This window comes from Notothenia rossii (assembly GCF_949606895.1).
Source record: "Notothenia rossii genome assembly, chromosome: 6".
Taxonomy (NCBI): domain Eukaryota; kingdom Metazoa; phylum Chordata; class Actinopteri; order Perciformes; family Nototheniidae; genus Notothenia; species Notothenia rossii.
The window spans coordinates 20,347,511-20,362,312 of NC_136909.1; the positions used below are offsets into that span (position 1 = coordinate 20,347,511).

The 14,802-nt window shown below is 42.2% G+C and overlaps 1 protein-coding gene across 4 annotated transcripts in view; it reads right to left on the minus strand.

Moving 5' to 3' along the window:
- Positions 1-14,802, minus strand: part of nipbla (NIPBL cohesin loading factor a) — a 32,469-nt gene that overhangs the window by 17,011 nt on the left and 656 nt on the right. Inside the window, exons 2-12 of one of the 4 annotated variants that reach the window (XM_079689153.1) lie at positions 13,413-13,482; positions 12,140-12,289; positions 11,700-11,865; positions 11,394-11,494; positions 9,513-9,624; positions 9,205-9,362; positions 3,174-3,316; positions 2,426-2,516; positions 1,947-2,162; positions 1,452-1,691; positions 589-1,334 (exon numbers count right to left, since the gene is read on the minus strand). In XM_079689153.1, coding sequence (XP_079545279.1) covers positions 589-1,334; positions 1,452-1,691; positions 1,947-2,162; positions 2,426-2,516; positions 3,174-3,316; positions 9,205-9,362; positions 9,513-9,624; positions 11,394-11,494; positions 11,700-11,865; positions 12,140-12,203 — 2,037 coding nt within the window. In that variant the 5' untranslated portion in view covers positions 12,204-12,289; positions 13,413-13,482. Of the gene's footprint in view, positions 1-588; positions 1,335-1,451; positions 1,692-1,946; positions 2,166-2,425; positions 2,517-3,173; positions 3,317-9,204; positions 9,363-9,512; positions 9,625-11,393; positions 11,495-11,699; positions 11,866-12,139; positions 12,290-13,412; positions 13,483-14,802 lie in introns of all 4 variants that reach the window. The other 3 variants (XM_079689151.1, XM_079689154.1, XM_079689152.1) reach the window with 3 other exon arrangements.

Genomic DNA, 14,802 nt, shown 5'->3' on the forward strand with positions numbered 1-14,802 from the left:
AGCATGGGTGATAAGCTACCAATTTGACTAAAACATTAAACGGCAGGTTATGTTGTATTTATGGGAGCTAAATATGGCTACCATATAGTGGCTGCTCAGGCACCTGTGTTTTTTTTTTTTTTTAACTGATCCTTTCAGTAAAGCAAAATAAGCTTTAGTATGCAATAGATGTAAAAATGTGCTAGCTCTTCGGTAAATAAATAGAAGCTTTACAAGACAAATCTTTCCAGTCCAGATTATTGGGCTTCACGGTACTAACAGTGAGAGTTTTGAGTCGACATTCACCCTCAAGAAATGTCTGAGAAACAGCAGTGGAGTATTTCTTTGAAGTACTTGCTTTTGTTTACACACAGGACTTAAAACTTCAATTCATAAATAAAGATTCTACTTTAAGCAGATGGTTAGGTTTGTGTCAATGTGTTGACATCATTTTACCCCAGGAATAAACAAAAGTCTGGCACATGAAAAAACATAAACATGTAAAAAAACAGCGAGCAGTGGTGTGGTTTGGTTTTGTGAAATTGCAGGCAGTGAAAGTTGAATGATTGGTAGGTGGGTAGACATTTGGTTTGGGTCGGCCCAGATCACCTTAGGGATCTGGAAGTTCTTCAGAGCGCCACTATGCCCTCCCAGTAGCTGAGCAGGGAATGCATCTGGCAGTTTAGCACCAGAGGCGGATGAGGCCGGGTTGGAACCATCTTGCCTGTTGCCGCTTCGACCAGGCTCTCCAGTAGAAGAAGCTCGGTACCTATCTCGGTCACTTCGGCACCGAGGGTCAGGTGAGCGTCGGTCACGACCACCAGTCTCGCTCCGATGCCTCCTATCTCTGTCAGACTCTCTGTCCCTGTCTCGACCGAGTTCCCCTCGGTGTGATGACTTTGGCATATCTCCCCGTCTCTCAGAGGACTTCTCATCGAGTCTGTGTTTTGATGAATCCCGACCATCTCTCCTGCTGTCGTGTTTATCGACCCTGTTCTTTATTACTTCCGGCCTTCCATCTGGTTTCAACCGTAAAGCCGTGTCAGAACCCTCCACTGCTGCCGGCCCACTAGCTGGTTCTTCAGGCCAGCGTTGGGCCTCTAGGGCTGGAATAGGGGCAGCTGGACAGGGGTCGAGCTGCCCATCAGCTCGGCCTGCCTGCTGTAGCTCGATGCTCACCATGAGGGGCGGTCGGCTGGCACCGTTCCCAGCTGCAGTGGCCTCTTGTGGGGTCAGTTTGCCAGCATTGCCCCCTCCTGTTGATCCACTGCCCGGGGCCCCCGTTGGTCCTCCTGGTCCCCCCGCACCTGGCTCCAGGGGAAAAGAGTCCTGTTTCCTCTTCTTCAGTGGCTTGTCTATAATGAGAAAGAAATGTAATGTTTACTTTTTTGTAAAACTTCTATATTTATAAACTTACAGCTATGTTTTCAGGCTTGCATCCATGTAGTCATAACCATAGGTATTGTACACACCTTTATCTTGCACCTCCTTGGAACACTTCTCACTAGCCGCTTCTCGTTCTATCCTTTCAATTTCAGCGAGGGCATCCAGCTCTGCCTCGTCGTACGGAGAACTGGGAGGCTGGAGACCACTGGCACTACCTGCATGATGCAACCGAGCTCCAAGATTCTGCTGGAGCACAGGCACCTGCTGAAAGCCCAGTTCTGCCTCCATATTGTCAGAGTTCTCGTCCATCCCTGGCAGAACATCACCTGAGATATTAACAAGAGCACATTTACATGGTTGTGTTTCAAAGGGCAAATAGTTTTCACTAGTCTAAAGGTTTTGACTGAGAGGGTTTTTTTCTTCTTCTTAAAGAAGTGCATGCAGCATACCTCTTTATAGTACTTCTAATTGATTAAAAAGCTGTGAAAGTGATTTAAGTTTGTAAACTGGAGATGTAGGAAACTGCATAACAGAAACATGGGAATCGAGCTAGGATTGAGCAAATGAAAAATCTTCCTTACCTGCTGAATCAGACTCATTGGACTTGACCCTGGACAGCTTGAGGGTAAGTTTTGTAGAGTCGTTGTTTGGAGAGCTTACAATGTCGTACATATCTTTCTCCTCTTTCACTGCTGGGCCTTTCTTCCTTTGCTGGAGCAGCTGTTTCTGGTCAAGTCCTCCCTCTCTTGGTGAGGCATAGGGAGGTGGTAACTGTAGAATCAGTGGAGGACGAGAACCTGCTGAGCGGAAGCAACACCAAAAAGAGAAGAAAGTTATCCTCCAAAGGCATGCAAAAGGAAACGAACAAAACCAAACACTGAAGTGAAAGTGCACTCGAATAAATAATAAAAAATCACTTTGGCATTGTATCAGTTTGAGGGATTATGGCCGCAAAGCATTCTGTTTCAGGGTAATGAGTTTTACAGAGCCAGAGACTGCTGTGTCCTAAATAAAAAAGGTAGGCTCTGTAGCGTCTTCTTTCCTCCTCCAGTGTGCTTACGTTTTGGCGTCCCTTCACTCCCTGCTGGGGAGCAGTCAGACTGTGGAGACCTCAGAGAGAAAGAAGGATTCCTCATGGCCGAGTCACCCTCCTGGACAACAGACAAGAGAGATGTAAGCTACCAGGTATCAGCTTTACACTTGCCTATCAACCGAAAGCATTCTCGGAAAATATCTTAAAACCTTTTTGCCTAATTGTTGCCAATAAAGCTCGTCTTATGAGGGGGAAGTGACTCCAGAGTGCAGGTTCATTATATTTACACAACAATTGGGGCGAATAAAATATTTTAAATCTGACAAATCAGAACTATAATGTCAATGTTATTGAATACCTAGCACTGTGCATATCATTAAGCTTACATTTATAAAAATGTTCTCCCTTAAAAAACCAAGGGAGATTCCACCTCATAACCACCGTCAATTTCAAAAGAATCTTCTGAACTCATTTAAGATTAAGTTATTACAACCTAAAAATAATTAAAGACACACAAATGTAACTGGACCTGTTTTTGCTTAGTTAACAAAACCAGCCTAAATATCTGTGCCGTCGATTGCGCCACCGATATTTAATCTTTAGAGCAGTGTTTTCAATGTTTTTCCCAATCGGAATGCTCACTAATGCCCGTTTGCTAGCTGAGCAGTGATAAGGCAGCGACATAGAATAAATAAATTAGATTTTTGGCTCACAATAGAGTTGGTTGGGTTTTATTAACTTAAAAAGTATTCATTCTAGTCTTTGTAAGTCATACCTCATTGGCCAGTACAATGTTCATATAGTCCTCAGGGCCATGTCTGTCTGAGTGGTGGTTGGCAGCGTTCCCCATCTGCCCCGCTACTTTGCCCTCATGGATATTTCTTATGCCACCTGGAACCATGGGACTGGCCACAGACACTGTCAGATAGAAGACAAAATAAAAGGTTTTTTTAACATTTAAATAAATGATCCATAATGGGGTAACCATCACATTGAAGAACACCCATAACAAACAAAAACATCTGTAAAATAAGACAGGGATAAGTCAAACACTTCATGACAATAAAAGGATAAAGGATTTTATTAGACCTAATTTGGGTTAAGCTGCATAAATGTGGCCTCAGCTCTTTTAGTATTCACATTAATAGGCCCATTAAAAATCACTAAACAGAAAATGGAATTACACTGAATACTGGTTGTATACGTAGTACAATTATTTGTCTGTTAACTACAAGCTTCTTTTGCCTCCAAGCTGCTGACTTTGGTGTGAAACAGACGGTGGGAAATTAATTACAGGGTTCATACACTTTTTCACCAATGATTTTCAATGACTTTTCCATGACTTCTCCATGACCTTCACCTCATTTTCCATGACCAAAAAAAATTACTCTCAGCGGTACCACTGGCATTTTTTTTATTTTAACATGGTGTGCCTATCTAAAACAAATCAAATATTAGGCTTACTAGCTCCTACAGACTAAAGCCACTGTAGACTAGAGGGCGTGATTGTGAAAATCTCTCACCAGAAAAATACCTCGTCAGTTAAATGCCATTTTACGTTTCATTACTATACGATACAGTATTTATTATCATTATAGTATTACTATTTTGGCGATTAGATAAAATATAAATTATATTTGATGAAACTTTGGCTACATGTCCATGACTTTTCCAAAACTTTGGGAAAAATATTGTTTTCCATAACTTTTCCAGGGCCTGGAATTTGAATTTCCATGACTTTTCCAGGTTTTGAATGACCGTAGGAACCCTGTAATTAACAGTTCAAACAGACCGGTTCCACCTGTCATGGGTCTGATATTTGACCAGTCAACTGGGAATATGTAATCAATAATGCTGTCAAAATTATCGCGTTAACGGCGGTAATTAATTTTTTGAATTAATTGCGTTAAAATATTTAACGCATTTAACGCATGTGCAGAATGGCCCGCCCCATACATCCCACCAGTGGCAGCGCCAGGGTATGGCTGGGCTACAGTCATACCAAGAAATGGCTTAGCCCCACCATGAAAAATGATGTTAAAGTAAGCAAAATAAAGTCCGCCAACTCGCGCAGAGAATTGCACAGACAGCCGTTAGTAAGATTGATTTCAGCAGCCACTTGTCTGGAAATACCGAAGACCAGAAACGGTTTTGAATTTTTTTGTCACGTAGTGATCATCTTCTCAATAGAAAATCTTTGATAATGTCTGCTGGCCAATCAGAATCAAGATAACGGCGTGGTGTTGTTGCAGGAAGTCCAGACGGAGAATACTTTTGCTGTAGTACCGTTCTTATTATACATCCATGTGTAGTACAGGGGTGCACATAACTGGTACGCAGGTACGCATGCGCGGCAACAATCTGAAATGCTTGACACATCACTTGTGTCACAAAGCGCATTTGCGTACGGACGTACTTGTGAAGCTTTTCCAGAAGGCAGTTAGATCACCGGACGACAGAGTCGGTCTCCGTGTGCACAGACAGGGCTGCTGTTAACGTCGGTCTGTAGTACAACGGAATTGTGCCAAAACTATGCCAACCGGCTGCGGAGGGAGACTCCCCCCCCTTCACTGGAGAACTGCGCTAAAACAGCTGAACACAACGTTCACCCCCAATCCTGCACCACATAATGAAATAGTCATACTGACCTCGTATCATATATAACATTACTTTAATACACTGCTTTGTTACACTGTATTTGTGAGTTAGGCTCAAAACAAAAAAAGTCCTATTTTCATACAACATTCAGGAAATCCCTGGCCTACCATCTGAACCAAATGGGACCAAATGCAGTTGGAAATAACACAAACTAAAAACAACAACAGGCAACATCTGTGAGGCAACTGAAGGAAGTGTATTCAACAGTGGCTCAACAGAAAGACACAATTGTTTATACCAAACCAAAGTTGCTAATCACATGCTACAAACACAAGCAAGTGCATTTAGGAAAAAAAAGATAGGTACTTTGTTTTATAATGTGGCCATCTGACAGACTTAAATGTGCCTTTGACTAAAAATAATGTATACCTTAAAATATTTTTTTCAAGTCAGTCAGCAAAACATAAACACCTGAAAACATGCCAAAGCACAGATCTCTCCAGACGGAGGGCGTTTCTCAATGTCGAGGAAGGCTGCTCCAGAGCCACTATTTCAAGCATACTATGTCATTGAATGCCGCCGAAGGACTGTTCCAATGTCCAGCATACTTGGAATTCTACCGAGGTTGGCGTACTTCGTAGCGAGAAATGTCGAGGCTGCACATGTGTAGACTCCGCGGTCTTAAAATCCCCAAAATGCTTTGCGCACGGACAAATGTCCAAATCTTTGGCGGAAATCGCGCTCCATTTCAGACGGGGTCTCGGATATGACGCACACCTGTTAGCCTGTTTCACAATTCTTTGTTTTCTGGGGCTAGGAAGGATTCTTTCCTCGATTCTGAAGCAAGTGACTCGGAAGACATGTGCTACCAAGCAAGCGTCCTCGACATTGAGAAACACCCAGGGTCTACAGACTAAACTTTCTAAAGGGTGACCTTTGGAGGTCAACGTAAAACCTCTTGGCCAGGGGTTCACAAACTTTTTGTTTATGCGGACCACTATTTATTATCAAGGATTTTCGCGGACCACCTCATATGCAAACCTTAAAAATGAGTACATATATAAACATAAACGCAGATATTTTTTATAGTTAATTATAGACAATCAAAAGTAAATAGAAGCCTATCTGATACTTTTGTGACTGGTGTCTGTCTGCATTGTGTATGTTTCTCAAAGAGGACGGCGGACGGTTTTTTAATTAGGTCATCCCAAACAATGCCACAAGTGCGCATGCGCGCAGTACACAAAACGGGCAGACAGGTCTACAAAAAACTACCAGTATGCTTAGTCCTACTTTAGTTACTGTACTGCAAAAAACAGACGGCACTGCGCTCGACACACACAGACTCAAAACCATGGACACACAGGCATATAAGTAACATAAACAATGTATAGGCCTAAGTTGCATAAAGGCTTGAGCTACAGTATTGAAACCAAGCAGACAGCGCTGCTTCTTTCTCTATCTCCACTTTCAAAATGTATTTAAATCTCAAAACAAACAAACAAAATTCCCAAAGTTATCCTGAAATTAACTTATTAAATAAACAAAAAATATAGCCTACTCAGGGGTGGATCTAGAAAAATATTCATGAGGTGGCAGGAGATTTTGAGGGGTGGCACCCCCAGACAGAAGTATATGCTAATTTTAATCGCAGTCATATCAATCAATGTTAACTTGGAAAGCCAGATTATTGATATTTTAACTGAATAACAATAGGTGACACACTTGTGGCACATCAGTAAAGCCTTAAATAGAAATATATAAGATGGCAGACATAATTGAATGCATTTGAACTGAACAATTAGTTTGTTTCACTCTAACGGCCCCTACACACGGCGGCGTGCGTTGCCGCTTCAACGCTTCTGCCCATTCACTTTGAATGGGGTGACGTCACAATTCTCCAAACTGCATTGTGGGAGCAAAGCGTAGCTTCTCTCGCGGTGCTCGCTGCAAAAGTAGAGCAATGTTCTACTTTTACGCCTCGATGGAGGCGTCAGCCAATCGAATCATATGCCAGTACAAGCTCTAGCCAATCAAACCGCGTGCTTGTGTGTCTGGGGCGGGAGATTCATGTTATTGGTTGTTGGTTGAGTTTCGGCCCCCCCCCGCCGGCAAGCGACAACACACGCCGCCGTGTGTAGGGGCAGTAATGCTGCGTTCAGACCGGACGCGATACGATGTTTGGGGGCGGCGCGATTACATGTAAAGTCAATGCAGAGACGCGGACAGACGCGAATTTGCTCCGACGGCGAGCATGAAGCGGTCGACGCGACGCGAAACACGCAATTGAGGCGGTTGAACTGTGCCGCGTCAAACGCGAGAATTCACATTTTTTCCAACTCGAGCGTCACGTGGCGCGTTCTCGCGGGAGCCAATCAGCGGTGAGGATCTCAGCCTGCCGTTACGGCCCGTCCACACAGCGGCGTGCGTTGACGCTTGGCGTATCTGAAGCTTGGGGATTTTTTGCGAGCAACGCGACCAACAACCAATCACATGAATCTCCCGCCCCCGACATACAAAGCAATAGCAATGTTAAAACGAAGTAAACTGGATATAAAATCCCAAAACAGGCAAAAACCTACCAGTTTCACCCACTGTCTCTGCCACCTCCCTCCATGCCTGGCTGCTCCGGTTTGTATCCCGGTAGAAGAACAGAGACTGATCATACAGCACCGGGTGATTCACTACCGCTAGAATGATTTTTTCCTCCATTTTTTGGAATATGAGTTAAATGACCTGCGTACTAGTCTCTCCCAGCATACACTTGGTTTGATTGGCTAGCGCCACTGGCAGATTTGCATAAACGGGATTTCATTGGCTGACGCTTCTGCCGAGGCGCCAAAAGTTGAACATTGCTGAACTTTTGAAGCGAGCAACGCCAGCAACGCGTCGCTTCCCAAAATGCAGTTTGGCAAAAAGTGACGTCACCCCATTCAAATTGAATGGTGAAGCGTCAACGCACGCCGCCGTGTGGACGGGCCGGAAGCCAGAAAACATCAGCCATTAGCTGTTAGCAGTTAGCACACAGAGATCACAGCTCCTCGTCTTGCATCATTCAAACAAGACGCGCTGGCTCGGGAGCTAACTACAACAAAATGAACATATGTTACCGTGATTAAATTGTAATACACGTTTCTAAATGATGCCGACGTAACGACATACTGATACCGGTTAGTAAAAACCATGAATTAATGTTTGACAAGTCTGCAGACAAGACGGCAGGCGAAAAACCTTTTAAAATGCTTGTTTTCTGAATGGAGATTGGGTCGACCAGGCTAAGCTAACGTTGTACATGCTCACTCCACACTCATAACAACGGCCTACAGACATAAATAAACCAGCGACTGTATTTGCCATGACACAGACAGTCTGTGGTTTGTACTTGTTTAACTTGTGTACAGTTTCTGAACAGATATGAGGAGCTGTGATCTCTGCGTGCTAACTGCTAACAGCTAATGGCTGATGTTTTCTGGTTGAACGTCAGCAGGCTGAGATCCAGCCAGGGGTACCAAATATATGCAGACTGCAGCAAAAAGTACATTAATTAACTGTCTCATCGATGTTTGTCTGAATTAATATGTAATATTAACTATCATATTATTCCTATCAGCTGTCAATCACTGTTATGATGCGGCGATTACCAGTTTGTTCAGCAAAACGCCTCACAAACTGATTAAGATCCAAAACTTTAGAGCGTTTTGATTCAATGCTGAGTACAGCCAAACTTGACAGTCTCTTCTCTGTCATTGTAGACTGCAAATACCTCGTTCCTTCCACCTACAGTACTTGGGTCCGGATGCTTCTCGTTTTGCTCTGTCCCGTTCAGATGAAATCGCTGCCAATCACTCGCGCCAGGGCTGGGGGAGGAGTTACAAGGCTCGTGTCTTGTGGTGCATTCACTTGCACTCGGACATTAGAGATTTTCTCTCATAAATGTCCAATGAGCCCAACGACCACTACCCCACTGCCTGATATCATTAGAAAGCTAGGAATCTCCTCTTTCCAACAGTGTATACAACTCAAAAATGTGTCTTCGGGTCAATGCGACTGATTTCGATAGAGCAAGTCACATATGAGGTAGGTCCCCGAAAATCCTTGATAATAAAAAGTGGATTATATTTAGCTTTTTTCCACGGACACCTGCAGTACCCTCGCGGACCACAGTTTGAGAACCGCTGCCCTAGGCAACATAAAACAAATCCTCTTACCTTGTTGTATCTGCTGGTGTTGATTATAGCTGGGAGGTTGGTGGGGAAACTGCTGTATGTACCCGGGGGCCGGGCTCTGAGGAGTGTAGGGGCTGGGTACTGGACTGTTCTGACCCAGGTACCGACTACTGGAACTGGTCGGGGGCGCCACAAACCGACTGGATAAAGTGGAAGAGAACAAGGAGAAAGCAATTGAGCAAGAAAGCAGAATGAAGGTGCATGCCAAATCATGAAAGAAATTATGGGAGCAACAATGACATTGTTTGAAAAAATGTAATCACTTGGGTCTGTCAAAGAGTCCTGCGTACCTTGGTGGATTGGGAGACATGGCTGCTGGCTGGAAGTTTGCGGACTGGGCAGGGCTATGCAAGGAATTTTGGGCGATCTTGTATGGTGGTACCATTGGCTGCTGCATAACATCTGTTCAGAGAGGAAAATATGGTACATGTTTTATAAATATCAACATGAGCCTGGTCTTTATGATGGTATGCTTTCCTTTCATAATGCTTCAGGTATTTACAGGGTTCCTGCAGGTTTCGCCAACTCAAATGTAAGACTTTTTAAGACCACTTTGAATAGAATTTAAGAACTATTTCACGGCAAGAAAGTATGAAGAAAAATTGCTATGAAAGAAGAAATACGTCCCATAATTAATTACAAAGTAAATGTATTCATGTTCAACATAAGAACAATGACTGAACATAACAGCACAACAGTACAGAACTGTGTTAGCCAAAAAGTGTGTATGTGTCTCTGTGTGCTTGTGTGTGTGTTCGGGCTGTGCAATTAATCTTATTTTAATCGCAACTACGATTTTGGCCTGCCACAATTACAAAAACAACATAATCGAAAAAAACAATTATTTAGCTTTGCAAGGTTGTGACAGTGACAACATATTTAATCTAATTAATTTGAGTCTAATTTATATTTATTTATCATATTTATATATGTTTAGTAGCTTGTGGAAGTGCGCTCCAAAATATTTGTTGATCTTGTTTATTGGTATTTATTATGTTGATATTATTTATTTAAATATATCATTTATTTAATTAATTTTTGTATTGCTTTTTCAGTTGAATTATACGTTCAGTGTAATCAACAGTTAAAAAGATAATGTTCAAATTATTATTTGTTTTAAAGTTCAATAAATGGATGTTTTCAAACTCAATGAATAATCGTATTTAATAATCGTGATATCAATTATTGACCAAAAATAATCGTGATTATGATTTTTGCCATAATCGAGCAGCCCTAGTGTGTGTGTGTGTGTGTGTGTGTGTGTGTGTGTGTGTGTGTGTGTGTGTGTGTGTGTGTGTGAGTGTGTGTGTGTGAGTGTGTGTGTGTGAGTGTGTGTGTGTGAGTGTGTGTGTGAGTGAGTGAGTGAGTGAGTGAGTGAGTGAGTGAGTGAGTGAGTGAGTGAGTGAGTGAGTGAGTGAGTGAGAGTAACAAGAGCTATATTCAGAGCTCTGCTGCCTTGGCTACAATCTTTCATCATTGCTGTTGTATGATTGGTGTTTAACTACGGTATTTAGCGTCTACTGCACCTCTGCTTTTAGGGTTGACGGAGACCCAAACGTCGCCCGGAGGTCCCCCGGTGTTGTTGCGGGAGCTGCTGCACTGGCTAACGCTAAACTAGCTAACGCTACATTAGCAAAACAAACGCTGATTTATTTTGCAAAAGGTGCAGCGGGCTTCAAACACGTTCCCCTCCACTGGTTTCAACCAAGCACTAAATTCGATGTTTTCCAACCAAATACGGTTGAACTTACACTTCCCCATATTTATTTGTAAGTAGATTCGAAGAGACATGAGTTTCTGACTGCCGCTAGCTGAAGCTTGGTTGCTAAGTTACTAGCTGGGTGTTCTCCGATAAGGGGCCGGGGGAAACAAAGTTAGTGATTACTGGTTCCATGTTGATTTATTTCAATACAAATTGTTGGGGGGAACTGAAAGGCTCTTACTGTACTGGTTACTTTGCAGCCCGGACATTTTCCCAAAAACACGTTTTAGACGCGATCGCAACACAGAAGTACCTTTCAAATCCGATCATTTTTAAGACCTTCTAAATCATATTTAAGACATTTCTTATTTTTTTGGTCATATTTAAGACCTTTTTAAGGCCTTGAATTCAGATTATCAAATTTAAGACTTTTTAAGACCCCGCGGGAACCCTGTATTTATCTTCATACTTTTCTCCCTGAAGATGCCAGGGTTCCTGGCCAGCATGGTCTGCAGCAGCAGTGGTGCATCTCCCTCTGGCTCGTCGCTGCCCAGGTTGTCCTTCAGCTCTCTGAAAGCACACGTGAAAAAGTTCAGTCACATCATAAAGCTATGAGAGTAACACAAGTTGGGAGCATAATTCAAAGTAATAGATACAGACAATGATGAACTATGTTTAAAATCTAAAATATGTATGAATGCAAATATTTACTACAAAAATATATAAATAAAGTAACAATGTTGTCATATTTACACAGGTTCCCTTATAAACTCACATGTACTCTGTGGAGACCTGGTTGAGGCCATGGGCTAGCTGGGAGGCCAGGTTCTCATCCCGACAGCCCAGTAGGCAGGTAACTTCCTCCGCGATCCTCCCATTGTATAGCAGGCTTTTAGTGGTAGTGGCCGGGAGAGGGGAAGGGAGGGGCAGCTGGTTCAACACTGAGGCGAGAAGAGAGATGATGGACAGGACAGAGGTTGGGAGAAAAAAAATTGTGTCAGGGTGAGAAAAAAGGCATAAGCAATATAGAAAACATGGTTATAGAAAGGTAGAGAAGAGAAGAAGGAAGACTATGCTAAGAGAAATATGCTACTCAGGTTATCATAATTGCACATTTAAATCTGTTCAATATTTAACTTTGGCATTTGAAATTGGAAGCAGAGATACAACCTAATGTGTGATAGTGTATTTGGAGCACGGCTGTGTGTCACTCACAGTCTGTGAGGCTAGCGATCCCAGCGAGAGTGGTGATGGGAACATGAGGCATATCCCCATTCATGCTGAAGGTGGGGGTGGGGGGGTGTGCTGATACACAGGTAGATCAGGGGGCCGATGGACGACTCCCGTCCTCACATCTCCTGACTCCTAAAAGAGTTAGGTTAGTCAGGGAGAGAGAAAGAAGAAAAACAGCATGAGTGATGGACATGAGAAGGAATAACAAAATGAAAACAACTAGTGTGGGTAAAAATTAACAACTGCAACCAAAATAATGTACCAATAGTATTAAAACAGATATATTTGGATCAAATGCAGTAAATGAATTAATATTTGCTTTATACATTTATATGTCTGCCCCAATGCTGAGATTATGTTTTGTGAGGGAAAGGTGCCGGCTGCATCATCTGTAGACCGCCATGGATCTCACCATTTTACTGTTATATCTTCTATATGATTATGTAAATAAGGTACTGCTTAGATCCCAGGATCAGGAATGTAATGCCAGTACAATGAATGCAGGTTAAGTTTCTTGATCAAGAAATGTTCGACAAATACAAAAGCACTGACAGATCAACAATATAATATTCAAGTGTTCTTACACCTTGATTGATGTTTATTATTAATAATTTAAATATGTTAGATTACATTTCAAATATCTTATTGGCTTCCAGCAACATGGAAACAAATCTATTCTCTATATTGAACATACAATGTAAAACATGTGTATGACAACACTGTGGCGTTTTACAAAAGAAAGAGGCTTTGAGGGGGGGACTATAGTCACGTATAATACTGGGTTTTGAATAACAGTGATCATGTACGCCACTGAATGAGCCTTTATATTCTGATGGTTGGTGGTTATACAGCAGATCCTATGCCGTGTGTGTAATACATTCTTCTATTTTCCACACTTAATTATGCTACTATTGTGAAACTGATTAAGAAGGCCACTGTGTATTTTTTTTTTAGAAACTATCACAGGAGTCTGTTCCCTTTCACTCATTTCACACCAGGGCTCTTCATTCTCTGCTTTTAATGACATTTCTACAAATTAGGACCCTTAGTTCCATGTCATTTGTCATTAACCCCTTTGCTTTTAAGGTGTCCATGGCCTCTCAAGTAAGAGTGCACAGGAGTTTAAAGAGGAGCAGAGTGAAAAGCAAGCTGCAATTTTCAGAAATAACCTTTTCAGCATTCTGCATCATTTAAGAGCATTACGATTGTTGATAATGACAAGTCAATTAAATGGCTCACACCAATATAATAATACCTTTTTGAAGAATTTTTAGCTTGGATGGACTCAGTGACATTTCAGATTAAAAAAGTCCTACTCCTTCAATCTGTTGAAAGGAGAAAAACATGGCTCTGCGTGAGACTTTGTGACATAAAACCGCATTATTTCTCTTGATAGAAGATAATATGTTTTGTCTGTAGCAGTCAACTATAACCTTAACAACAACAACAATGCACGACAAATACAGTATAGCAGTTTTGACTGTCACACAAGCATATGTTTGCAATGATCCTGTCATTACTGCTACACAATCTTTAAACCTAAAATGCAAAACTATGCAGCTCTGTAGACCTTTTGGAAATGTATTTATCTAATTGAACATGTTTTCACAGTAACTTATCTAATGACACCTACATGTGTAAAGACAATCTTAGGTCAAATAGGAAACACGTGCAGCTGATCCTGCATCACTTTACTGTTACAACTATTCAACAGATGGATATTGTAAACATTACATTAGCTAGCTGTAGCATTAGCATGCCCAGGCTGTGGCTCTTCCTCAGCACGCAGGGGCTTGGCTGACAGCTGTGAGACTGACAGGCAGGAGGCAGCACAAAGGAACAGATGCACTGTGATGGTGGCGGCAGCAGCAGTGGGGGGCTCATCCTCCAGCAGCCGACAGCCCCCGTACACATTCTGCAAACTAGCTAACTGCAGAAAGCAGCCACACTGTATTTGTTGTTGCCAAAAACAAGCATGTACACGATTCAAAAAACATGAACATGACTGCCAGGCTCCGATAGTGTAATAACTATAGCTGTGAAAACGTAGTTTGCTCTCAGTCTGTGGTCACTCAAAACAATTCAAAACAGTATAGCAACTAAAACCAACATAAGCCCTGCCAAAGAATCCAGCAAGCCAAAACACAACTTTGAGAGTCAAATAACACAAAATAATGAAAACACAGGGATTAGCTAACGTATAGTTGGAGGTAGCATACGTTACTCTGTTTATATTAGTTAGCTCAAATGTCAGCTGCAGCCCGCTACTTGTGAACACAACCATTAACGTTGAACTGCAAATAAGTTGACTGCCTGCAGCTTTCCTGCGACTCGTGAAGCTAGGTCTACTACTCTAACCATAAAAGCAAAGATCACTGATGCTAGCTGCCAAAAATGCTAACAACAACAGTCCTTTTTTTAATGGCTAGCTAGTTATGCTAACTAGCTCAAACTGTTGTTGGTTAGCTTTTATTGATGTTCCCCGTTCAAATAAACGCTCTGCATTTCAAATTGTACAAGGAAGCGCTTGTCGGGGCTGATGAATTGTTGTCAATTTCCCATAGGTTTTGAAAAAAAATGCGTTGTGTTAGTGCGAGTACATGAAAAAAAAGCAACGGCACGGAACATAATTCCTCGGCAACGGC